We start from the raw sequence: 26,111 nt of genomic DNA, 5'->3' as shown, positions 1-26,111 counted from the left end.
GGATACAGTATCTGCCTGTGGATTCCTCACCTTGTGAATATCCCCTGCGCCAGCAACATTCGGAAACTTTTGTAGCAGTCCACGCCGATGGGGTCGAAGATGACGTCACAGAGACACGGCTCCGCTCGCGACTCCACTGACGTCACCGGCTCCATAAGAAGACCTCCTCGGCGTGATGACGTCAGTTCCGCCCCTTTTTTCCGTGCCTCCGAGGCACACGGACGGACTGACAGCAATATGTACATAAACAGCATACACAGTACACAATATGCATATCAACACACACAGTGTGGAAAAGAAACATCAAAGCACTAGAAATAACCCAATGTCCTTGACAGTCATAAATACATTTGAAATCAATAATAGAACTACCGTCATAGAGTCACTGGAATAGAAGGATGGACAACGGGGAGGCGGGTGGGTCAGTGAGGAATCCACAGGCAGATACTGTATCCACCAGAAAAAGCGTTACCGAAGGTAAGTAACTTGTTCTTCTGATGGATACATCTGCCAGTGGATTCCTCACCTTGTGAATAGATTCCACAGCAGTCCCCGCTCCCGGAGGAGGGTGTCCATCCCCCTATACCAGAAAATCCTGAAGGACGGAACGGGCAAAATGTCCGTCCCTCCTCACCTCAGAATCTAAACAATAATGTTTTGCAAAGGTGTGAAGGGAGGCCCAAGTTGCCGCCCTACAAATGTCCTCCACAGGAACACCCCTAGACAAAGCAGAGGTAGAAGACTTTGCTCTAGTGGAATGAGCTCTTAAACCCTCCGGAGGCTCCTTACCAGCTAGGGAGTAGCAGATCTTGATGCATAGCACAATCCATCTTGAAAGGGTGCGCTTGTGCACCGCACGACCCTTTCTGCAGCCAGCAAAGCCCACAAAGAGCTGGTCATCAATCCTGTAGTCCTTAGTCCTGTCAAGGTAAAAGCTCACCGCCCTCTTAGGGTCCAAGCGGTGAAGTCTCTCCTCCTCCTTGGAAGGGTGAGGGGGAGGATAAAAGGTAGGAAGGGTAATGGACTGCCCCAGATGGAAGGGAGTTACCACCTTAGGCAAAAACGCAGCCCTGGTCCGGAGAACCATTCGTTGAGCATGCACAGTCAAGAATGGGGGTTTTGAACTAAGAGCTTGAAGCTCACTTACTCTCCTTGCCGAGGTGATTGCAACGAGGAAAACCGTCTTAAAAGACAACAGTCTCAAGGGACACTTATGTAAGGGCTCGAAAGGAGAACCCATAAGATAAGTCAGTACAAGGTTTAAGTCCCACTGAGGTACAATAAAGGGAGTAGGAGGAAATTTATTCGTAAGGCCCTTGAGAAACCTAAGCACAATAGGTGACTTAAATAAGGACGGCTGATCCTGCAGGCATAGGAAAGCCGATAAATATCCCTTTACAGTGGCCACAGCAAAGCCCTGCTGGGCAAGAGAAAGAGCAAACTGCAAAATGTTAGACAAACGAGCCTTCAAGGGATCAATCGACCTCTCTCCACACCAGAGAACGAACTTAGACCACCTATAGGAGTATATGGATTTGGTGGAGTGTCGCCTGGCCGATAAAATAACATCCACCACATCTGGCGGGAGAGAGAAAGAATTCAGGTTGCCCCGTTCAATCTCCAGGCATGAAGGTGTAAGCTCCGGAGGTGGGGGTGTAGAACCTGCCCCTCCGACTGCGAGAGGAGGTCTGCCCTCAGAGGGAGACGGAGCGGAGGGCACGAGGAGAGGTGGAGAAGATCTGTGTACCACACCCTTCTTGGCCAATCCGGGGCGATCAATATAACTTGGGCCCGGTCTTGGCGAACCTTCCTCAGAACCCGAGGAATCAAGGGTATGGGAGGAAACGCGTAAAGGAGTCGTGAGCCCCAACTCAACTGAAACGCGTCTCCCAACGCCCCCTGCATCGGATACTGGAGACTGCAGAATGACAGGCAGTGCGCGTTCTCGAAAGTGGCAAACAGATCCACCCGAGGAGTTCCCCACGTCCGAAAGACGTGACGAACTACCCCCGGATGGAGCCTCCACTCGTGGTCGGCAGAGAACTGCCGACTGAGACTGTCCGCACGAACATTCAGCACCCCGGCCAGATGATTTGCCATCAGACAAATCCGATGGTCCTGAGCCCAGGACCATAGACGCAGGGCCTCTCTGCACAGACAAAGAGACCCCACCCCTCCCTGCTTGTTTATATACCACATCGCGGTAGTGTTGTCCGTCAGAACCTGAACAGACTGACCGCGAAGGGAAGGGAGGAAGGCCTTGAGCGCCAAGCGTATCGCCCGTAACTCCAGAAGGTTGATGTGAAGCAACCTTTCCTCTGGAGACCAAAGACCCTTGATCTCCAGATGCCCCAGATGAGCACCCCACCCTAAGGTGGATGCATCCGTTATCACCGTGGCCACCGATGGAGGTAGATGGAAGGGCTTCCCTTGGGACAGATTGCCCTCCACGCTCCACCAAGACATCTCCGCTGCAGCTTCTCTGGAGATCCTCACAGACTCCCTGAGATCTCCCTTGTGCTGATACCACTGCTTGCGGAGGCACCACTGGAGCGCCCTCATGTGCCAGCGTGCATGGTTGACCAACAGTATGCAGGAAGCGAACAGACCGAGCAGGCGAAGGACCTTCAGAACTGGAACAACCGCTCCGCTGAAAAACAAAGGAATCATTTCCTGTATGTCGAGAATCCTTTGAGGAGGAGGGAATGCTCGACACACAGTAGTGTCCAGTACCGCACCTATGAACAGGTTGCGCTGAGAGGGCACCAGGTGAGATTTGGGCACGTTGATCGAAAAACCCAATCTGTACAACAGCCGAGTTGTATCCTGCAGATGACACAGCACCTTCTCCGACGACTCCGCCTTGATCAGCCAGTCGTCCAAATAAGGGAAAACCGAAATTCCCGATCTTCTGAGATGGGCTGCCACCACTGCCATCACCTTTGTGAAGACTCGAGGTGCCGAAGTAAGACCAAACGGAAGGACCGCAAACTGATAATGTTGCGACCCTACCGTGAAACGGAGATACTTCCTGTGCGACTTCAGGATGGGGATGTGAAAATACGCATCCTGCAAGTCGAGCGACACCATCCAGTCCTCCTGATTCAGCGCCTGAAGAACCTGCGCAAGGGTGAGCATCTTGAACTTCTCCTGTTTCAGGTAAAAGTTCAGGATTCTGAGGTCTAGAATCGGACGCAATCTGCCGTCCTTCTTCGGGATCAGAAAATACCGGGAGTAGCATCCCTGACCCCTCTCCTGCTCCGGAACCACCTCTATCGCCCCTTTCTGAAACAACTTCAGGACTTCTTCCTGCAGGAGAAGACGGTGGTCCTCCGAGCAAGCACCTTGGCAAGGAGGGTAAACTGGAGGGAATTCCCGAAAGGGAAGGGCGTACCCATTTTCTACAAGATCCAGAACCCAAAGGTCTGTAGTAACCGATTCCCAATCTTGTAGAAAATGGGTAAGCCGGCCCCCCACAGGACCAGCATGATCCGGAATGTCGAATCTAGGGCTGTTTTGCGGTGGTGGGAGGGGCTGAGGAAGAGGAAGAGGAGGAGGAGAGTTGACGGCCACGTGAGCGACCCCTAAGCCTTCCTCTATATACCTTGGAGCTTTGCTGCTGCTGCTGCTGCTGCTGGGCTGGTCTATAAGAACGAAAACTCGCCCTTCCAAAACCTCTGTACCTCTTGAAAGTACCTCTCGGCTGGGATTGAAGGCCCAACGACCTAGCCGTAGCCTTACTTTCTTTGAAGCGCTCGAGAGCAGCATCAGCCTTCTTCCCAAACAGACCAGACCCATCAAAAGGTAAGTCCAACAAGGTCGACTGGACATCCGAAGAAAATTCGGAGGACTTAAGCCATGCTCCCCTCCTGGTGGCAACTGAAGACCCCATGACCCTGGCAACTGAGTCTGCTGTATCCAAGCCACTCTGTATAACCTGGCGAGCAGCCGCCTGGGCATCCGACAGTACTTCACTGAAGCCTGCCCTATCCACCTCCGACAGCTTCGGTGCCAACTTTTTAGCTGAATCCATAAGCGCATGGATATAGCGCCCCAATAAACAAGTCGCATTAGAAGACTTTAATGCCATACTGGCTGAAGAAAAGACTTTCTTGGCCGATTAGTCCACCTTCTTGGCCTCTCTGTCCCCTGGGACCTGAGGAAACGCACCTTTTGAACGTCCAGAACAAGCAGCCTGAACGACCAGACTTTCAGGTGAAGGGTGTGATGACAAAAACTCAGGATCCCCCGGAGCCACCCTATATCTCCTTGCAACCACCTTGGACACCGCAGGAGCCGAAAAAGGCTTGCGCCACACATCCAACACAGGCTCCAATATTGCTTCATTAAAAGGCAACAGCGGCTCTGACACCGCAGTTGGAGAGTGCAACACCTCAGTCAAGATATTAGACTTGAACTCAACAGATGGCAATTGAAGGTCCAACAACTCTGCAGCCTTTCTTATCACAGCATGATAAGGAGCCGCGTCTTTAGAAGGTTCATCTGAAGGAGGAGTGATCTCCCACTCCGGAGACAAATCCAACCCACTTGCCTCCTTCAATTCGTCAAACACCTCATCGGATTCGACCAATTCTCCCTCTTCAGCCTCATCCATAAGATAGCTCCTCTCCTCCAGCACTCTCTGCGCCTCTCTCCTGGAACGGATCCGCACCTGCGGCGTCGGCGGCGCCGTGATCGAATCAGACGGCGCCGGCAGAGGCGTCGAACGCGGATCAGCTGGAGCAGCCGGCGTCGAACGAGGTCGAGTCGGCGCCGGTGAAGAGGGAAGCGGCGTCGATGTTTTCGGCGCCGGCATCTGCCAAGACGGCGTCGCTGGGAAGAAAGGCATAAACGGTGCTTGAGGATAAACCTGCGGCACTCCCAGATTAAAAGCCATCGGACCCATCGGACCCATAGGTGCACCAGAGGAATACATGGCCCGTGAGAACACCCCATACATCGCATTGAGATACTGCGAGGGGTCCTGACCTGGATTAGGGAAAGCTGGATACTGGTCAGGTAACACCGGACTCGGGCCTGCCGGCGCCGACGGTGGAACTTGCGGCGTCACAGACTCACCCGGAGCCTGATCATCCTCATCCTGGGCCGGAGTCGGAGACGGAGCCGAAGGACCTGCAGGACCTGGAGAAGCCATCGGCGCCGGAGAGGACGCCGGCACCGGCGAATCAGCCGGAGCCGGAGAAAACACAGGAGAAGATGGAACAGGAGGCGAAGCCGGAACAGGAGAAGGAGACACTGACTCCCTTCGACGCCGAGCAGGCGATTTAGACTTCGACGTCGAGGCCTTGTGATGAGACGAATGCCTCCTTTTCTTCTTATGCTTCTTGCTCTTTGAAGCATGTCCCGACGTCGACTTGGAAGCCGACCTCGACCTCGACCTCGACCTGGATCTTCTTCTACCTCTTTTCTCCTTTCTCTTCATCCGGGCGATAAAGAGCTTTGCCTCTCTTTCCTTAAGAGCCTTTGAGCTCATCTTCCTGCAACACGAACATCCTTCAACATCGTGGTCCGATGACAAACACCAAACGCAGTCGTCATGCGGGTCAGTGATGGACATGTGTTTGCCACATTCATGGCAAGGCTTGAAACCAGACTTCCTTGCCGACATTCTCGAAGAAAGACAGAGAAACTTCGGAATAAACACAAAGTAACAGGTAAAGCTACCAGTAACGATTCCCGAAATCCGTTGGCGTCGTCGGCGCGGAAAAAAGGGAACTGACGTCATCACGCCGAGGAGGTCTTCTTATGGAGCCGGTGACGTCAGTGGAGTCGCGAGCGGAGCCGTGTCTCTGTGACGTCATCTTCGACCCCATCGGCGTGGACTGCTACAAAAGTTTCCGAATGTTGCTGGCGCAGGGGATATTCACAAGGTGAGGAATCCACTGGCAGATGTATCCATCAGAAAGATGGTTACAAAGCTCGCTCCTGCAAGGGAATCCCCAAACGTGCACGCGTTGCCATTGAAAGCAATGCAATGCGTGCACGTTTTTGGCCTAAAAACCGAATTGATTACAAGAGGTCGCCTCCTATGCAGCGCATGTGCGCTGAGTAGGCGAGACCTAAAAACCACTTACATGGAACGAAAACAACAGATGCCATCATGGAGACTTGCTCCACCTTACTGGCGCCAACCCATGCTAAGCCACTCGGGATAGAGGCCTGGGAGGCCTTTGCCAGCAATCTAAACACAAAACTCCCTTATAGCACCCCCAGTCAAAGTATCCGGGAGCACTGGCGCAGCCTGGATCACACATAACCAAAGTATAAAAAAAAAAGAAAACGAAATAAACACTCAAGATCAAGGCACTCCCAGGGCTTACAACTAACTCAGCACTCACTTGTAAAAACTGCAAAAATTAAGAGACTTCAAAAAGAAAATCAGGGAGGCCAAGCAAACATTTGAAGAGCAAATTTGGTTGAAAATGCTCCATGCCAGCCAGCAAAGAAAATCAAACTTTTTCTGGGTGAATAGTAACATCTTACTAAATGGTAAAAAATGAAACTTTAACTCAGATATAACAGAAGATACCTGGAGTGTCCACATAGCAACCACATATAACAAGGTGTCTCACTCCAGTGCAGCAACCATCAACGAGACACCGAATATGACCCAGTTGGGGTCTATCCGAGAACAAGCCTCAAGGCCCCATCACTCAAAAACAAATTGAAAACAGTTATCAAAATTTGCCAACCAACAACAACAAATCCCCGTAAGACCAGAGATAGTCACTCAGAAGACAACGTACAGCCGGGAGCAAATGCAACATCAAGGATCGACCCAAAGCAGGATCATCCACAGATCACGCAAAAGCAGGTATTGAATGCCATAAAACAACAACTAAGATCCGATGGGGCCCTGCCTTATTCAAAAAAATCCAGCTTTTTGGTACACACACCTAACCCCCGTTCACATATGCCGTGGAGACATGTATCATCTCATATACAAAACAGGGGTGTGTTCAGACCCAACCAACTATAGACTAATAGCATATATCGATGTTGAGGCCAAGATATACGCTTCAAACCTGTTGACTGACCTAGAGGATTGGGTCAACGGCATAAACTTAATCCCTAAAACACCAAAAGGATTCTGCGCAGGGATGAGCACCCTAACGAATCTATCAGCAGTTATGTTCCTGGCCGACCAAGCGATATATCTAGCTTCCTGCATGCGTGCTTTGTAGACCTTAAAGCCGCTTTCGATAAGGTTCCCAGAACCAAGCTATGGGCAAAAATGAAATCTTTGGGAGCTCCTGCAAAGTTGCTTGAAGCGATCATCAACCTATACTCAAGAACGTGGGTCCAAATAAAATTGGGGGGATGGTCGAAGTCTAACCAACAAAATCTTAACCTCCAATGGCTTAAAACGGGTGCATCTTGGCCCCCTGCCTATTTAACATCTATACTGTGGATCTAGATAAACCTCTCTCGGCCTACTTCAAGGAGACCCCCCCGAAATTGGGTAATGCCACAATAGCAAGCCTGCAATATGCTGACGACATTGTTCTGCTCAGCAAAACGGCTCGAGGCCCACAGCGGCTGGATCACCCAGCGAGTAGAAAAAACATCCATCGGTTAACTAGACATTATCTTTCAAAAACCAAAGCTTATGGGCTATTCACGTCCTCACAAAACACAACCCAAACTCACCTGGTCGGCAAACAGTACTATCTTGGACCAGGTGGAAACATACAAATACCTGGGGGCACTATTAGATCGGCATCAACTACAAGCAATACCTGGCACTACGGAAAGCTAAAGCAAAACAGCTTCTATTCGCATTTAAAACCTTGAAGAAAGAAACTTAGCGACTGCTTAACAAACCACTTGTTAAAGGTCGTCGCAGCAAAATTCTGGCCTTCAATCTCGTATTGATCGGAACTGCTAAACACAAACTACTCATCAGCCTTAAATACTGCACAATCTAGTCTCCTTAAGAAACTATTTTCAATTCCACGCCACATATCTCAAGCCCAGATAAGACTGGAATTTGGTTTAAAAAAAACAGATACTGACAATACAGGGGGCCCTCGTCAAATATTACTGGAGAATGAGGGAAGCAGAGGAAAACTCTGTAGCCCATTACTGCTGGCTGGAGGTTGAAAAACAACCCAGGTCGAATAAGTCAGTAGACTTCATTTTAAAGCAATCACTCTCGTCTTTAAAGTTGGAGGATGCTTGGCTCACAATACCAGCCTACCCAGCCATCAAACGGCAATCCCAGCTAATAGATAAAGCATCTTTGAATCATAAAATCCACGCGAAGGTGGTGATGCCAACATATATAACTCTAAAACCCCAACCATTTCTGTTGGAATACTTTTCAAGATCAAAAAAGATTAACCTGATATTACTGAGGCTCAGAGTTTATCCATCTAAAGACCTTACCCCAAAATGGAAACGGTCCTGGCCCACATTGAAATGCCACCTTTGCGGGTATGGAAACGAGTCACTTCTCCATCTATGCACTTGTCTTATGCTACTAAACCGTGGGGAAATGCTTTTACGGCCAACACTGAATCAAGAACAAATAAGGACTTGTAGATCTGCCATTATAAAATGCCTAGGGGGCTCGACAGTCCAACTGGCATGCAAGGCGATAACGTTTTTGAACTTAGCGGCAAAAGACGAGTGACAGATTAATTAAACATGCCTTCTCCGAATTAATTTCAAATCCCACAGTTAACATCACCATTGCAGCAGCACTATATTCCTAAACTAGGTTCATGAATTATGGGTTTGGACAGCCTAGTTTTAACATCAGTTTTAGTACACATTTTAACGAGTTTAATGCAATTTCATATTCAAATTAGTACTAATGTTCAATGATTTTTAAGTATTTTGTGGGTTAATTGTATCGCGCAATTATGATTTTAAATGAATTTGAATAGTAGTATTTCTTCAGTGGCAAGCATGCGCTTTGGATACAAACCTCACCCCCAAGGAACACACTGCCAAGAAATCAACAACAATTTGGAAACCGCTCTATCTTATTAAGAGTGAAACACTTTCTCCAAGAAATCAACTTAAGATCTGCAGTACTTTCACATCTGGGTGGTGAAAACACCCTCCTCTATGATCTCCCATTACTTCATAAGGAAATCCTACCCGCTGCAGTACTCATCATCCAGGGTCTGGAGAAATATGATCAAATCACTCCAACCTAATGGAGCTCTACTGACTCAACTTGCTGGTGTACACCGTCTTAAAAACAAACTGCATCATCATTAACAAACCCATCCACTTTCAAGCATCCCATGCCTAACTGACTAACTCACCATCTCTGGTGGATCCTAGCATATCTGCAACCAGGTCACAATCAGACTAGAGATTAAAAGGTGCTAAAAATAAAATAAACGAAACAGATCTTTTCTGTGTATGCACCCAGAATGTGGAGCAACCTCTCATTAGCGACCAGGATCGCCACAATCCTCCAATTTAGGAAAGATTTGATGGTGTACCTTTTCAAAGAACACTGAACACAGAAACAGTACACTTCTGCTCCCAGAAAGCATCTACCTCTCGAAACATTCTTTGACTGTATCTTTGCCTTTGACCCTGTACAACGCTACACTGTGTTTTGGCAGGTTTGCTTTCGGTTGCAAATGACACAAGCATAAATTGGGAGGGAAGGATTGAGAAGCCTGTGAATCCAAAATTGCATTGAGAAGGTCTAAATCTTTTGTTGGCATCAAGTGTAACTGACATATTTATACTGAAACCCAATTTCTGCAGCAAGTGAATGTCTGCTTGGTCTCATGCTGTTGTTCTATCTTCCCCTTCATTGGCTGGTTGTCCAAGTCTAGGGAGACATGTATGAACGAACAGTGTAGATGTGCTGCCGCCAATGACAGACTTTTGGTATTGGCTCTTGGGGCAGACTTGACGCTAAACAGTTGAAAGTAAACAGTGTGTCACTCACCACAAATCTCAGTGACTATCATTGAACAGATGCACCGTGAAAGAGGCTTCTTTGAGGTCTAGAGTTGTCAGTAAGTCAACCTCCTTTAGTAGCCATTTATCCTGCAGATTTTTGTTCTTGAAGTGGAGGTTTCTCATATAATGGCTGAGCATTCTGAAATCTTCAATTTGTCAGTGCCCTATGTCCTGAAGAGGAGTCTACCTCCCACTTTCTACTAATGGAACTTCCCATCTAAAATCCAATTGAGGGGCAAGATGGCGGCCGACAAGTCGGCCGGGTGAGTCTGCTTTCTCTTCTCCGGTGATGCAGTGGCAGGTCTAAACTGTTTTACGAAGAAGACCGGTGGATTTTGAAGGAGGTGCTCGCTGTCCCGAAGCTGTAGATGCGCTGGAGAGCTTTTTCGCTTGGAGGCTGGAGAGACCACGGAGGCTTATCTCTCCCTTATCTTGTTGGTGGCGAGCCGCGGTGTGTGAGCGTCTGGCCAATGATGGCCTCGAAGGGGGTCTCACGAGCTCAGCGGGGCAAAGGCACTGTGTTGATGGCCGGGACTCCAGTCAAAACTAGAAACACTACGGCTACGGCTGCGGCGGGAGCAAAGACAACAAGTAAGCAAACTCTCAAGAGTACCAGCTCTATGGCCCGAAAGGGTTAGCTAACGCAGACCCCTTCAGCCCTGGACACGGACTCTAATATAGCACCGCTTGGGGGTTCAGCAAGGATACAGGCAAGCATCCAAAGTATATCTGCAATCGTACCTGCAATCTTTTCACGGGTTCCGAGGAAAGGACCGGCTCCTGAGCTAGCGGTCGCACCTGTGGAAGGCAGCAGAAGAGCGAGCAGTGAGGTGGATGCTGACTCTGACGGCGCCGTTGGTGAGTCCACTGTTCTCCCTTTGGCTCGGTTGATCTCTGTGCCTGCTGGGGGTCCCCAGGCTCCGGATGAGGTTTTGGATTCGGGTTCGGATCTCCCGCGCACTGAAATTGCTCTGGAAAGCCTCAGCGAGCATTTGCTTAAACAATGCATTGTGGGAACTGTAGGCCTTCTTGATAAACCTATTGAGCCAAGGGAGTCACAGACTGTATCGGGACTATCCCTGCAAGAGCCGATGTCTCTAACAGCTACGGAACATAATATTGAAGTGGGCATAAACAGGGCGGCTAGTAGGGTACATGAGAACTTGGAGGCCCCCAATAATTTGGATATCCCGGATAAAGTCTCTAACACTGATGACTTTTTTTCACTGTCTGAGCACTCTTCTGTCGAGAGCCTAGCTAAAGAATGGCTCGAAGACTCTAATCCAGATGATAATGAAGGGAACTCAGATATATCGGGCTTTGCTACGACTGAGAAAAGGGCTGTGCGCAATAAGAGCAGTCTTATGCTGGCCAGACAACAGGGATCTGACGCCTCACTGTCATGGGACTATCAGAACTCTCCAGATATAGATACTCTTCCTACTAACATGGTCGGGACTATTCCTGTAGAGAAAGATCTAAGCTCGGGGGAGATTACACTCACCACCATTTATGATCTTATAATGGCCCATAGAGCTGAAACTCAGGCAGAGAGCAATCGGTCTCAGAGTGCATGCAAGCGGCTACAAAATGCAATACGAAGAATATCTAAGTCTTGTGCTGATATTGTAACACGGGTGGTTGAGACCAAAACTAGGATCTCAACTTTAGAAGACGACTTAGTAGCACAGAAAGAAGTAACAGCGTCATTGCGGTCTCAGAGAGATGATATGTAATGGAAATTTATTGATTTAGAGAATAGGGCTAGACGCAATAATCTCAGCATTTTAGGGGTCCCGGAGGGAAGTGAAGGTTCTGATGTAAGGAAGTTTGTCATCGAGTTATTGAGTGAGGCTTTTCCGGGACTGGGTGAGTGGGATTGGCAAAAGGAGGTGTTGAGGGCACACCGTTTCCCATTTAATCAAAAGAAGGGAAGGGGGCAGAAAGAGGTTATACCACGTGCTATTCTTATCTCACTTAATAATTTTCTAGCAAGAGAGGCTCTATATGACCTGGCACGCCCTAAAAAAAAAGCACATGGGAAGGGCTGCGAATTTTTAGTAAGACCGGATTTCTGCCAGGCCACGGTCGAGACCCGCTGGAGAATGCGTCAGCTGATCCCACAATTGCAGGCTAAGGGGGCACAAATCTTTCTTCAAAATCCGGCTAGGTTAAAAGTAATTTTTAAAGGTCATACACAGGTCTTTTTTTCTGAAGTAAAAGCGAATTAATTTCTACAAACCATGTGCACCTAATGGTGTCTCCAATTATGGGGTTTTAAGGACTAATCTTAGTTCCTTGGTATTTTGTCATTTCTGGTTTGCTTTAAGTTAGGTATGACCTTTTTTTCTATTGAGGCTTGCACTGCATCGGGGAGGAGGTTCATGGGAGAGATCGACTCTACATCAAAGGGGGCATATGTCCCTAAGCTCCATGGGCTGGGTGGAGGGGGTGAGGGTGTGGGGGGTGTTGAGGGGGGGTTGTGCAGAGGGGTGGAGAGGTGGGTGGTGGTGTTGGTGGAGGGGGGCGAAAAAGAAAAATCCAACTACAAACTTTAGCATTTTTGAACGCTACAACCATCGGACATTTCTCAACCCAGCTATATGTGTTTTCTGATCCTTCCTTACTCTTTCTTTTCTCCTTGATTTTTTTTTTCCTTTCTCTTTTTTCGTGTACAGATCACAAATGTATTAGTTCCTTGTCCAGGATTGATCAGCTGTGCTCCTATATATGTTTATGTTCTAATGGCTAGGGGTATAAAAAATGTATATTACTAAATGAGGAAATTAACTTTTTGTACCCTCAACATTTCTGGGCTAAAGAACAAGTTACTTACCTTCGGTAACGCTTTTTCTGGTGGATACAGTATCTGCCTGTGGATTCCTCACCTTGTGAATATCCCCTGCGTCAGCATTCCACGGAACTTTTCTTTCCCAGCACTCCATGTCGACGTGGGCGACGTCATAATGCATCGGCTCGGCTCGCGACTCCGTACGACGTCACCGGAGCCATAAGAAGCCCACGTCAGCGTGATGACGTCAGTTCCACCCATTTTTTCCGAGCCTTCGAGGCGAACAGTTGAACCAACGACAACTCAAAGTATACACAGTATACAGTATACCAACACATATACACAGTATATAAAGGAAAAGGATGCTAAATAAACAAGCATTTCCAACAAATGTACAAGCATTCCACACAAGACTTATTTCATGGTATACAAAGGTGGACAACGGGGAGGCGGGTGGGCCAGTGAGGAATCCACAGGCAGATACTGTATCCACCAGAAAAAGCAAAGGTAAGTAACTTGTTCTTCTGATGGATACATCTGCCAGTGGATTCCTCACCTTGTGAATAGATTCCCACAGCAATCCCCACTCCCGGAGGAGGGTGTCCACCTTCCTATACCAGAAAGTCTTGCAACACAGAGCGCGCGAAGTGGCCCTCCCTCCTCATCTCAGAGTCCAAGCAATAATGCTTTGCGAAAGTATGGAGGGAGGCCCAAGTCGCGGCTTTACAAATATCTGCCACAGGAACACCCCCGGGCCAAAGCAGATGTAGATGATTTTGCTCTAGTCGAATGAGCTCTAATGCCCTCAGGAGGAGTCTTACCAGCCAGGGCGTAGCAGATCTTGATGGCAAGGATGATCCATCTCGATAGCGTGCGCTTGTGCACCGCTTTACCCTTCGAATGACCAACGTAGCCAATGAAGAGTTGATCATCTAGACGAAAGTCTTTAGTTCTGTCCAGATAAAAACTCACAGCCCTCTTCGGGTCCAGGCGATGGAGTCTTTCCTCCTCTTTGGAAGGATGAGGAGGTGGATAAAAAACAAGGAGAGTATTAAGACTGCCCCAAATGGAACGGAGTAACAACTTTTGGCAGGAAGGCAGCCCTGGTCCTCAGAACCATCCTTTCAGCATGTAATGTAAGAAAAGGGGGTCTAGAACTAAGAGCTTGGAGCTCACTCACCCTCCTTGCCGAGGTTATGGCTACAAGAAAAACCACCTTAAAGGAAAACAGCCTCAACGGACAGCTATGTAGAGGCTCAAAAGGGGACCCCATCAGAAAGGTTAAAACAAGATTAAGGTCCCACTGAGGCATTACAAAAGGAGTGGGAGGAAACATGTTTGTAAGGCCCTTAAAAAACCTCAGCACAACCGGAGATTTAAATGGCGACGGTTGATCAGGAAGGCATAGAAAAGCCGATAAGACCGAAAGATAGCCCTTGACCGTGGCCACAGCACAGCCCTGCTGAGCCAAGAAAAGAGCAAACTGGAGCACATCAGAAAGATGGGCTTTTAAAGGGTCAATGGATCTCTCTCCACACCATTTAACAAACTTGGACCACCTGTAGGAGTAAATGGACTTGGTGGAGTGTCGCCTGGCCGATAAAATAACGTCCACCACATCAGGTGGGAGAGAGAAAGAACTCAGGTTGCCCCGTTCAATCTCCAGGAATGAAGGTGTAAGCTCTGGAGGTGGGGGTGTAGAACCTGCCCCTCCGACTGCGAGAGGAGGTCTGCCCTCAGAGGGAGACGGAGCGGAGGGCACGAGGAGAGGTGGAGAAGATCTGTATACCACACCCTTCTTGGCCAATCCGGGGCGATCAATATAACTTGGGCCCGGTCTTGGCGAATCTTCCTCCGAACCCGAGGAATCAAGGGTATTGGAGGAAACGCGTAAAGGAGTCATGAGCTCCAACTCAACTGAAACGCGTCCCCCAACGCCCCCTGCATCGGAAACTGGAGACTGCAGAATGACAGGCAGGGCGCGTTCTCGCGTGTGGCGAACAGGTCCACCCGAGGGGTTCCCCACGTCCGAAAGACGTGACGAACCACCTCTGGATGGAGCCTCCACTCGTGATCGGCGGAGAACTGCCGACTGAGACTGTCCGCACGTACGTTCAGCACCCCGGCCAGATGATTTGCCATCAGACAAATCTGATGGTCCTGAGCCCAGGACCAGAGACGCAGAGCCTCCCTGCAGAGACAACGCGACCCCACTCCTCCCTGCTTGTTGACATACCACATCGCGGTAGTGTTGTCCGTCAGGACTTGAACTGACTGACCGCGAAGGGAAGGGAGGAAGGCCTTGGGCGCCAAACAAATCGCCCGCAATTCCAGAAGGTTGATGTGAAGCAACCTCTCCTCTGGAGACCAAAGACCCTTGATCTCCAGATCCCCCAGATGAGCACCCCACCCTAGGGTGGATGCATCCGTTATCACTGTGGCCACAGATGGAGGAAGATGGAAGGGCTTTCCTTGGGACAGATTGCCCTCCACGCTCCACCAAGACAGATCCGCTGCAGCTTCTCCGGAGATCCTGATCGACTCCCTGAGATCTCCGTTGTGCTGATACCACTGCCTGCGGAGGCACCACTGGAGCGCCCTCATGTGCCAGCGTGCATGGTTGACCAACAGAATGCAGGAGGCGAACAGACCGAGCAGGCGAAGGACCTTCAGAACTGGAACAACCGCTCCATTGTGGAATAAAGGGACCATTTCCTGAATGTCGAGAATCCTTTGAGGAGGAGGGAATGCTCGACACACAGTAGTGTCCAGTACCGCCCCTATAAACAGGCTGCGTTGAGAGGGCACCAGGTGAGATTTGGGCACATTGATCGAAAAACCCAAGTCGAATAACAGCTGAGATGTTACCTGCAGATGATGCTGCACCATCTCTGGGGACTCTGCCTTCAGAAGCCAGTCGTCCAGGTAAGGGAATACCGGAATCCCCGACCTCCTGAGATGAGCAGCCACCACTGCCATCACCTTTGTGAAGACTCGAGGTGCGGTAGTAAGACCAAACGGAAGGACCGCAAACTGGTAGTGTTGCGACCCAACCGTAAACCGGAGATACTTCCTGTGCGACTTCAGGATTGGGACATGAAAATACGCATCCTGCAAGTCGATCGACACCATCCAGTCTCCTTGCTGCAACGCCTGAAGAACCTGCGCAAGGGTCAGCATCTTGAACTTCTCCTGTCTCAGGTAGAAGTTCAAGACTCTGAGGTCCAGAATCGGACGCAATCTGCCATCCTTTTTGGGAATCAGAAAATACCGGGAGTAGCATCCTTGACCCCTTTCCTGCTCCCGAACCACCTCTATTGCACCCTTCTGAAGCAAGGCTAGAACCTCTTTCTGCAGGAGAAGCAGATGGTCTTCCGAGCAATAACCTTGGCAAGGAGGGTAAGGGGGAGGAAACTCCCGAAAGGGAAGGGCGTACCCAGTCTCTACGAGGTTCAAAACCCAAAGGTCTGTTGTAATAGATTTCCAACCCCGTAGAAAGTAGGACACCCGACCCCCCACAGGATTTACATGATCCGGGATGGGGGATCTAGGGCTGCTTCCCTGAAGCCTCATTGGGAGCAGAGGAGGAGGACGAAGAAGAGGGGTTGCGTCCAGAACCTCTCCGACCCCTTTGCCTCCCTCTATAGGACCTATAGAGGGGATTCTGTTGCTGCTGCTGCTGCTGAGGCTGTCGGAAGGAGCAAAAGGATGATCTTCCGAAACCCCTAAACTTTCTAAAAGCTGAACCCCTAGTAGATGCCTGCAGACCCAAGGACTTTGCCGTCAATCTGTGGTCCTTAAATCGTTGTAGGGCAGAGTCTGCCTTCTCCCCAAACAGTTTCTGTCCGTCGAATGGCAGATCCACCAATGTGGCCTGAACATCCGCAGAGAATCCAGAGGAACGGAGCCACGCCTGTCTTCTCGCGGCTATAGACAAACCCATAATTCTTGCCACCGAATCCGCCGTATCCAGCCCTGACTGGATCACCTGCCTGGCAGCCGCCTGAGTGTCCGCAACCACCTCCAAGAAGGACGCCTTATCACCCTCAGGCAATTTAGGGGCTAAAGATTTTATTGAGTCCATCAAGGCATGAACATAACGTCCCAGCAGGCACGTGGCATTAGATGACTTCAGTGCCATACTTCCTGAAGAGAAAGATTTTTTAGCCGCCTGGTCGACTTTCTTGGACTCCCTATCTGCTGGAGACCGAGGGAAAGCACCCGAAGCATGTTTCGAACAAGAAGCCTGCACAACTAGGCTCTCCGGAGATGGATGCGTTGACAAAAAATCAGGATCCCCAGGTGCCACCCTGTACCTTCTTGCCACCTGTCTGGAAACCGCCGGAGAAGAAAGAGGTTTCCTCCACACCTCCAAAACCGGCTCCAAGATGGCCTCATTGAAAGGCAACAAAGGCTCCGAAGTTGATGTCGGAGAGTGCAACACCTCCGTAAGCAAGTTAGACTTGTACTCCACAGAGGGCAGCTGCAAATCTAACAGATCAGCGGCCTTCTTAATTACCACATGATAGGGTGCCAATTCCTGTGGTGGAGAAGATCTTGCAGAAGTATGTTCCCACTCTGGGGTCGTATCCAAACCACTTGCTTCTTCTATTCCCTCAAATTCATCAGAAGAAGTGTCCACTTCACCTTCCTCCACCTCTGCTCTATACCTTCCTTCTTCCAATACCCTTTGGGCCTCCCTTCTTGATCGAATCCGGGGAGCCGGCGTCGTCGACGTCGTACGCGGCGTCGGTGGAGCCAGAGGTACCGGAGTCGGCGGAGCCACAGAAGGAGTCGGCGGCGCCAGACGCGGCGCCGTCGAGGAAGGCTCCGAAACTGGATGCTCCGTCCGAAGCCTTGACGGATCCCCAGTCGGCGCGGGAAACTGCCACGAAGGTGACATCGGCATAAAGGGCAGAAAGGGGGCCTGAGCATAATGCTGCGGCACCCCTAGCGTATACGCCATAGGACCCACGGGACCAGTTGGTGCTCCGGATGGGAAGGCCGCCCTATTAAATATACCATACATGGCATTTAGAAATTGCGTTGAATCGGAACCTGGAGCCGGGAATAACCTGTATCCCTTTGTGGAGTATCCGGCGTCGGCTCCGCAGTGTCTTCCACCGGAGCCGCAGATTCATCAGGCACCGGAGTAGGCTCTTCCTGTTCCTGCTCATCAATAGAAACCTCCGACTCCACTCGAACCGGAGACGACGTCTTTGACGGAGCCGGTGACTGCGCCGGGGACTGCACCGATGAACGCGCTGGAGCCCGCTTCGGCGAAGGAGATCCTCTCGGAGACTTCGAAGGAGAAGGAGAAGGTGACAAGTCCTTGCTTCGACGCAGACGGGACGAAGTCGACCTCGATTTCCTGTTCTTTGAGGACCGACGTCGAGAAGAATGCTTTCTTTTTTTATGATGCTTCTTCGACTACCTCGAAGTCGACGACTCCCGCCTCGACTTCAACTTCTTCCTCCCTCTCTTCTCCTCACCGATCTTTTTCATAAAGAGTTTAGTCTTCCTCTCCTTCAGTACTTTAGGATTCATCCTCCTACAGCACGCACAATCTTCCACATCGTGGTCCGAAGAAAGGCACCACAAGCAGTCTTGATGTGGATCAGTCATGGACATTAGACCTCCACATTCTCTACAGGGCTTACAGCCCGACTTCCTCGAAGACATACCAGATTTTCAACAGTAACACAGCAACACTACAAAGTAGCTAGAGAGCACTGGAAAAAACCGTTGCGCGTCGACGGCGCGGGAAAAAGGGAACTGACGTCATCACGCCGACGTGGGCTTCTTATGGCTCCGGTGAAGTCGTACGGAGTCGCGAGCGGAGCCGATGCATTAGGACGTCGCCCACGTCGACGTGGAGTGCTGGGAAAGAAAAGTTCCGTGGAGGTGCTGGCGCAGGGGATATTCACAAGGTGAGGAATCCACTGGCAGATGTATCCATCAGAATAATCCCAATAAGCGCAAGGTTCTAGCGGGGCTAATGAAGTCGCAGTGTTGGGATTTAGTGTGCCTTCAGGAGACTCATATTTCATGGGCTCATAGAGCGTGGTTGGGTATGCTCGGGATGGAACTATTGGGCTGCTCACGACAATCAACCAATACTAGGGGGGTTGCTATATTGTCGAAAAAGGGTATATTGGGGAGGAGGAGCCTAGCCTGCAGCCGAGATGGCCGCCTAGCTCTTCGGCTCCGCCGACCCTTGCGCCCTTCGTCGATATCCTGGCAAGACTCCTGCGCCTCCGAGCCCTACGCTTACCTGCGCCACGTTCCTGACCACGTTACTGTGACTCCGGTCGAGAACGGAGCTGCCCCGGCGGAGTTGAGCCCCGGTTTCCATTCCGGCCTTCCAAGCGGTCGCAGCCGGGCCATTGTTTAGTGGGGACGGCCGGCGGCGACAACGATAGCAGCGGCCGCTGTGGAGAGGGAGGAGCCGGTGCACCGGACCTGGAGCGCGGCGCTGGGATTCTCACAGCAGCCTTTTCCAGGCTCTGCTGCCCAGCGCGCCCCGCTCGCAACATTGTATCCGGCTCTCGTATACTGTATCCCGGCCCAGCTGGGAGAGGGCCGGGATCGCTTCTTTGTTGCAGCCTACAGCAGCGGACGCCATCTTCCGCATCGGAAACCCTGGTCTTGCCGGTGGGTTTCCCTGCACCACAGATTCCCCTGTCCTTGAAGCCTCTCCACGACCGGCTGCCTCCACGTTTCCGGCACCACCAGGGCCCCGCAGAGAGCTCATCACTTTCCAGATACCGATGGCTGGTGAAGGGGGCTTGCTTCCCGGGGCGCTCGATGGTTGCTTGCCTAAGATGGCGGACGCAACAGCACCCTCCATCCTTGATCCACCGCTGGGGCTTCGCGACATCCTGGCAGCACTGGAGGACCTGCGGTTGGCCTTCCACGACTCTGCCACTGGTTTGGAGGACCGGTTTGATTGGACTTTTTCAGCTGGCCATGAGGATTCTCCAGTGCGGCATGCTAAGTCACATCTTCAGTCGACTGTCGGTGGATCACCCGAGTTGAGGTATGTGGCAGTAACGGGGGGACGTGTCCCAGTGCCCGCTGCGGTACTCTTCGGCGCTGCCCTGGAGGAGTCTGACAATACTGCTCCCTTGGTATGGCCGGAGCTTGTGTCTCAGACGCCGTTTTGCCCATCTCTTTTGTCCTTTGGTGCCACGTCTCTGAGCGTCCTCCTGGACTTGCTTCCTGTACATCGGCCGGCCGCTACTCTGGAACTTATGCATCGTCCTGCTCCCTGTTGTACTAGCCACGGCATGGCAGTGGCGCATTCTGTGGTCCTTTACTATCGAGCTTCACTCCAGTTTGACTTGTCTTTTACACCTCAACTTCTGCAACGGACTCCATGGTGGCCCATCCCGTCCAGGTTGGCTGTACTGCAATTGGACTCTGTTGGACTGCAGATTCGAAGGGGCCAAGGCTGAGGAAGGGGGTTTTTCTTGTTGCACATTGATACGTATATGGCTGGGACTGGGACTTGTGACTGTTGGAGGTACATGTAGCATGGGTGTCAGGTCGGGGCCTGGGGTTGGGTGACCGCGGATAATCGATTTTGCTTGCATTGAATAGATCCTTGGCCCTCCTCCGATCAACCGTGACATTCTTTTTCTTCTCTTTCTCTTCTCCTACATTTCGGGTACTCTTTCGGGGCGACAGACACACTGCTAGGGGGGGTAGGCCGTAGCCTCTGCATGCGTGTAGGGTGGGGGGTATAGTTCCTTGTTGGGGTTTTTTTTTCTATGGGCCTCCTTTTTCTTTCTTTCTTTTCTCTTTTTCTCTTCTCCCTTTCTACTCTTTACCTTTCTCGCTTGCTCTTTCCTTTCTTCTTTCTTGGGTCGATGGGAGGATTGGGAACGCGTGGGTAGTGCTTGGGGATCGTCATGTGATATGCTTCTTTTCTATCCTGATTTCATTGAGTGCGATTGATTACCTTACGGATAATGCTTGCTGACTCTTCTGATGATCGTTGCCCACTATAGTCCTAACTGCATTGCTTTGATTCGGATCCTTCCAGACCAGTTGCTATGGACTTATTTCAAAACTTTATAAAATTAAACCTCATCATCCTGGCGCTCGGCGGCACAATTGTGGGTAACGTGACCGGGTCTATTCGTGCTTGTACTGATATGCTGCTGAGTTGTATAATTGCTTGCTGATGTGCCCTTTATTGTCGAGGCCGGCCTGAGGGTTGTAGGCCCGTATTTGTCTGCGCATACTGTTAAATAAAGGTTTTCCAAACAAAAAAAAAAAAACAAAAAAAAAAAAAGAAAAAGGGTATATTGGAATGTAAAAGGAAAAAGGAGGATCCGTGGGGAAGATGGGTGATTGTGGAGCTGAGGATCAATGGGGAGGGTTTTACAGTTTGTAGTCTATATGGTTCAAACCTGGATGATGCCGAAGTGATAGATTCAATCAACAACTAATTAGCATTATGGCCACAACCCCTAGTAGTATGTGGAGACTTAAATATACATCTAGAGGCCGAGTTTAATGCTGATACAGGCCAGCCATATGTGGGGCGAAAACCCAGGGTTTTAAAAAGTTTACAGGGATTAATGCAGGATCAGGGACTATGTGATGCAGGGCGAGATTAAGACCCAATCATCCCGGACATACATATTTTTCGGCACCCCATAGCAAGATGGTACGCCTAGATTATTTTCTGGTTTCACATTCTATATTGGCAAGATCCTCCGTTAAAAAGCTACCAAGAAAGATATCGGATCATAATCCTCTTATTCTGGAAATCTCTGGTACTGATTCTCCGTCGCTGATCAATAATTGGACGTTTGATAGAAAACTTCTCTTGGATCAGGACTATTATACTATTATACCCATCTGGGTGGAGAGTCGGAGGAATTTGTAGTGAACAGGGGGACCCGGCAGGGGTGCCCCTGCTCACCCCTCTTTGCCCTGTACCTGGAACCCTTAATTCTTAAATTTGAGAAAGACCCTCTGATATCCCCTGTAGCCTCCCCGATAGAATCTCCCAAAGTCCTGGCATTTGCAGATGATTTGGCAAGAATATCCTCTGACATCAAAAGCGCTTTGATCAGAATTGAAACTATTACTAACTCATTTGGTGCTGTCTCAGGGTATAAGCTAAATTTGGGCAAGACTCAAGTCCTTCATTCTGAGGTGGGTCTTCCTCAACAGCTTGTAACTGTTCCTGAGGCAGTCTATCTGGGTATTCGTATTACTCCTGATGTCCAGAAGATACCAGAGGCTAATATAGATCCGATTGTAGACTCCTCGAACAAACTCTTAGAAAAATGTAACCGTCTACATTTATCACTTTATGGCCGATCCAATGTGCTGAAATTGGCAATACTTCCTAAGTTTTTATATCTATTCCGTGCTATACCTCTGGTATTTACCAATGCTGTATTCATTAAGATAGAAAGAATGTGTGCGCGCTTCATGTGGGGATATAAGAGAATTAGGAGGGCGATAAAGTGGCTTAATCTATCTAGAGTACGAGGTGGCTGGGATGTGCCGAATTTTAGGTATTATTATTGGGTTTCCCTACTCCAGCAATTTGGAGATCTAATAGCTGGTGAAGAAGCAATGTATGACCCTGCCCACACTCCGTTAATCTATAAGATGATTTTAGGTAATAATGCCCGATACCTCTTAGTAAGGATTCTAGAGCAGAGTTACTACAAAAGGACTCGGTTTAAGGTTCTGGAGGCTGTCTTTTTGATTTGGAAAAAGGTACGCATCATGTATAAGATCTCAAAAATATAATTCCTGACTCCTTTTGAATCTATAGGGCGACTGCCTAGTATCTTTCAAGATACTGTTTCTCGTAGGTGCGGGATGTCGGGCATTCGGGTTATCGGGAATTTATATGAATCTGGGCATCTTCTGTCTTTTGCTCAGCTTCAGGATAAATTTGATTTGCGTAGGGGCGATTTTTTCAAATTTCTTCAGGTACATAGCTTTTTGGAGAATGCCCGGTCGAAAGGAAATTTTCAGGAAGGACGAAATAACTTGACAAAAATGATTGCAGCCAAGTGTAAAATTGGTCAGTTATATCGATGCCTAATCTCTATTCAATTAGATGATTTAGATGTGCAGCAGGAAAATTGGAAACATAGACTTGGCGCTGTTCCGATCGACATACCGTCGATGCTGGAAATGGCTAATTCAGTGTTATTTGTGGGGAGTTTGAGAAGCCAATTCTATATGTCTGTTTTTAATCTTTACTATACACCCTCAAAAATTGCTAAATGGAAGACGGGAAGGGGGGGACAAGTGTCCCAGATGTAAGCTTTATGCCGCTGACTCAGTATATATGTTTTATGCTTGTCCTCCGCTTGCTGTATTTCTATCTGAGGTTCAACATTTTCTTAAGTCTTCTCTGGATATAACATGCAAATTGACTGTTGAAGTTGTACTGTTTGGAATGCCATCAAGCAGTGGCAATGGCGGGGGGATATGCTCCAGAGTCACGCTTTCTATTTATTTGTATGTCTATTGTCAGACTATGTATTACATCAAAATGGATAGATCCCGATCCCCCCACGTTCGGGGAGTGGAGAACCAGGATTCTCGCTATATACCATTTAGAAACTGCTTTGTATAGGCTTAAACGACCTAGGAAAAAAAGATTTGGTCTACAAACTTGGGACTTTATCAAAAAATGGCTTTGATCTCTCCTTTTTTTTCCTGGAAACTCTAATTCTATCATTTTATATGTATCCGGTATCTTTTTTTTATAGGTCTGACAAAAACTTTTTTGTTGTGTTGTACTATCTCTGTATTCTGAGGATTAAAATAAAAAAATAAAAAAAAGGAACTTCCCATCTAAGCCACTTCAATACCAGGGTGATTATTACTTTCCCAAACGCACAAGGTAAATTATCTAGTCTTCTGCTCATTTGGCTTAGTAGGCAATGTCTTTAAATTTGAGACGAGTCAGACAACATTGCTTCTGCTGGTGCTGGTGTTTGAGTGAAGGTAAAAGTTTCGTTACCCCGAAAGGGCAACATGTGAGCTGTGGCTTGATATCTTCCTGGGTCCTGAAGTAAACCCTCCCATCGATTTTGCCATGCCAGTATCCTTTTATTTTTTTTATTTTAAAAACTTCACCCACTTTTAGACTCAGCAAATGTTTAACTTCGATGCGGAAACGTACCTCAGACTGAAGCCTGGACATGTGAAACATTATATGGCGAGCAAAACTGATTTTTGTGGATATTTACAGGTTAGTATGATCGGTTTCATTCCCAGATGACTCTGATGCAGATGTTAAAATGGTGTTCCCGTCTGCCCTATTCATTTGCTTACTTCCACTATGCCTTCTAAAGGCTTTGTATTAACTCGTCCATCCCTTTCCACTTAAGGAGTCCATAACAACCTAAAGCTTGTAAATTAGATGCATCAGTTGATAGCTTTCCATGTGGTCACCAATATCACCAAGGTATTTAGGGGATGACTTTTCTTATTCAGTGGCGATTTCTTATTGTGGTACATGAATTGTTTGTGTGCTGCTTTCACATGGTCCCTTATGAATAAAGTACATTAAATGTTATCTGATGCCAATTTTTAACACAGTTTAATGTCCTGACCCTGCACATTTAATGTAGAGTCTGCATTGGGAGCGGTTGCTGGTGACTGCCGCTGGGTTGTGGGTTGTACGACGGTACAACGCAGGTAATTACGTTGCATGCCTTTGCCATCCATTTTTTTGTGCGCTTGTTTTGACAGCGAATATGCATTTACAACGCATGCCAATACCGCGCATTGGTTTTAGATTTAAAAACAATGTATTGGGGGGGGGGGGAAGGGGGAGAGAGACCGCCCCCAACTTACCTTAAATGCGTGGTGTTGGCATGCGTTGTAAATGCATATTCGCGGTAAAAATATGCCTGCGAAAAAATGTGTGGTAAAGGCATAACGAGGTAAAAACCTAATTGTAAAGCCCGTTTCCCCTGCCGCAGTAATCCAGACCACCCCTGCACTTCTTTTGCTCTCACTTAGGAATGCCACTAGTACTCATCTATATAATTATTGTTAATGTTCATGAAAACTCCCCTCCTTGTCCTAGTTATCATTGTGTTCCTCCACAGAATCCACCTCGAATTCCTATTGGGTTGGTACTACAGAAACTTTGGCTTCCTCGTAGTGAGCCCAGAGTCACTGCTTTCATACCATATTAAAACTTTTTACAACAAAACACTGGAGAACCCTGAATTTATACTGGTCTTTCCAGGGAAACAGTGACTGGTACTAGAGCAGAACGTAAAGGAGGATGTTTCCCTAATGGCCGGCTCTAAATTTGCTTTAAAATAATGTTCTAATGACCTAGAGCGTCCCGTGAAGTAGCTCTAAGCCCATAGTGTTAAATATGCCTATGCGTTGGCCCTGCGCCGCAGCAAACGTACAGTTAATGGAAGTCCTTGATGTTTTCTTTATTCTCCACCTTTGCTGCAACCGCACATCCAGACTCTTCCCCCCCCACCCCTACGCTGAAGTGTGTACCCTGGTGCATTTTGGGCTTCACAGTGACTTGGATATCCATATTTCTAGGCATGCCAGGAGCAGATGAGAAAACCTCGAGAAATACATCTTGCGTTTTTCCAGATCCAACACAAAGCTGGAAAAATGTGCACAGAATGTGAACCCACAACGGACTTCAAGAAACAAAAATGTTTGCTCATCACTATTCAAGCACAATGTTCTTTTGGCACAGTAATCTTAGAGAAGTAAACAGAAGACACTAATGTTGTTAGGGAGCCTTCATCAGATTGCTGCAGGTAACACGAGGGAATGATATAAAGTACGTTAAATACATTGAAAGGCAACAGTTTGCTTACCAATCTGCATGTCAATCCTATAACTGCAACTGGGGTTTGTGCTGACTGGGAGATGTCAAAAAGGTTGTATAGGAGAGTTTGGTTCTTGTGATGCGCAAAAAGGTCAAATTCATCCAATACAAATATGACTGGACAGCTGCTTGTACGGTCACCTAAGAAAGAAATTCAGTCGTAAAACAACATTTCTTGCATACCTTACTCTTATTATGCCCTTGGGGGTCATTTACTTTTTTTAAACTGATATGCCATTGGAGACAGATACAGACACAGTCTAAATGATCTAAAGATTATTTCGAACAAGCCTCAGGCATATTGATGATTTGTAACAGGGCCCTATTTTTTTGTGTAATAACAGCTACTTTTCTTCAATGAAAATCATCACAAGCTTCTAATATTATGAGAACTGGTTTAGTGATATCAGATAAGAATACATTAGTGGCCAGCATATGCAAGATTACCAGCAGTGATCGCCTTAGTGCCTCAAGCATGGTTGCCAATAGTAATGTAAA

General features: G+C 48.6%; 1 protein-coding gene across 2 annotated transcripts in view; it reads right to left on the bottom strand.

Annotated features, from left to right (window-relative positions):
- ORC4 (origin recognition complex subunit 4) overlaps window positions 1-26,111 on the bottom strand; it is a 359,395-nt gene that overhangs the window by 185,735 nt on the left and 147,549 nt on the right. For both annotated transcript variants that reach the window (XM_085645614.1, XM_085645615.1), the window contains one exon: window positions 25,603-25,754. In XM_085645614.1, the coding sequence (XP_085501740.1) occupies window positions 25,603-25,754 (152 nt within the window). The remainder of the gene's footprint in view (window positions 1-25,602; window positions 25,755-26,111) is intronic.

This window comes from Triturus cristatus, chromosome 3_1 (genome assembly GCF_964204655.1).
Source record: "Triturus cristatus chromosome 3_1, aTriCri1.1, whole genome shotgun sequence".
Classification (NCBI taxonomy): domain Eukaryota; kingdom Metazoa; phylum Chordata; class Amphibia; order Caudata; family Salamandridae; genus Triturus; species Triturus cristatus.
Note: the sequence above shows the minus strand (reverse complement) of the source record. Positions and strands in the feature narration are given on the sequence as shown.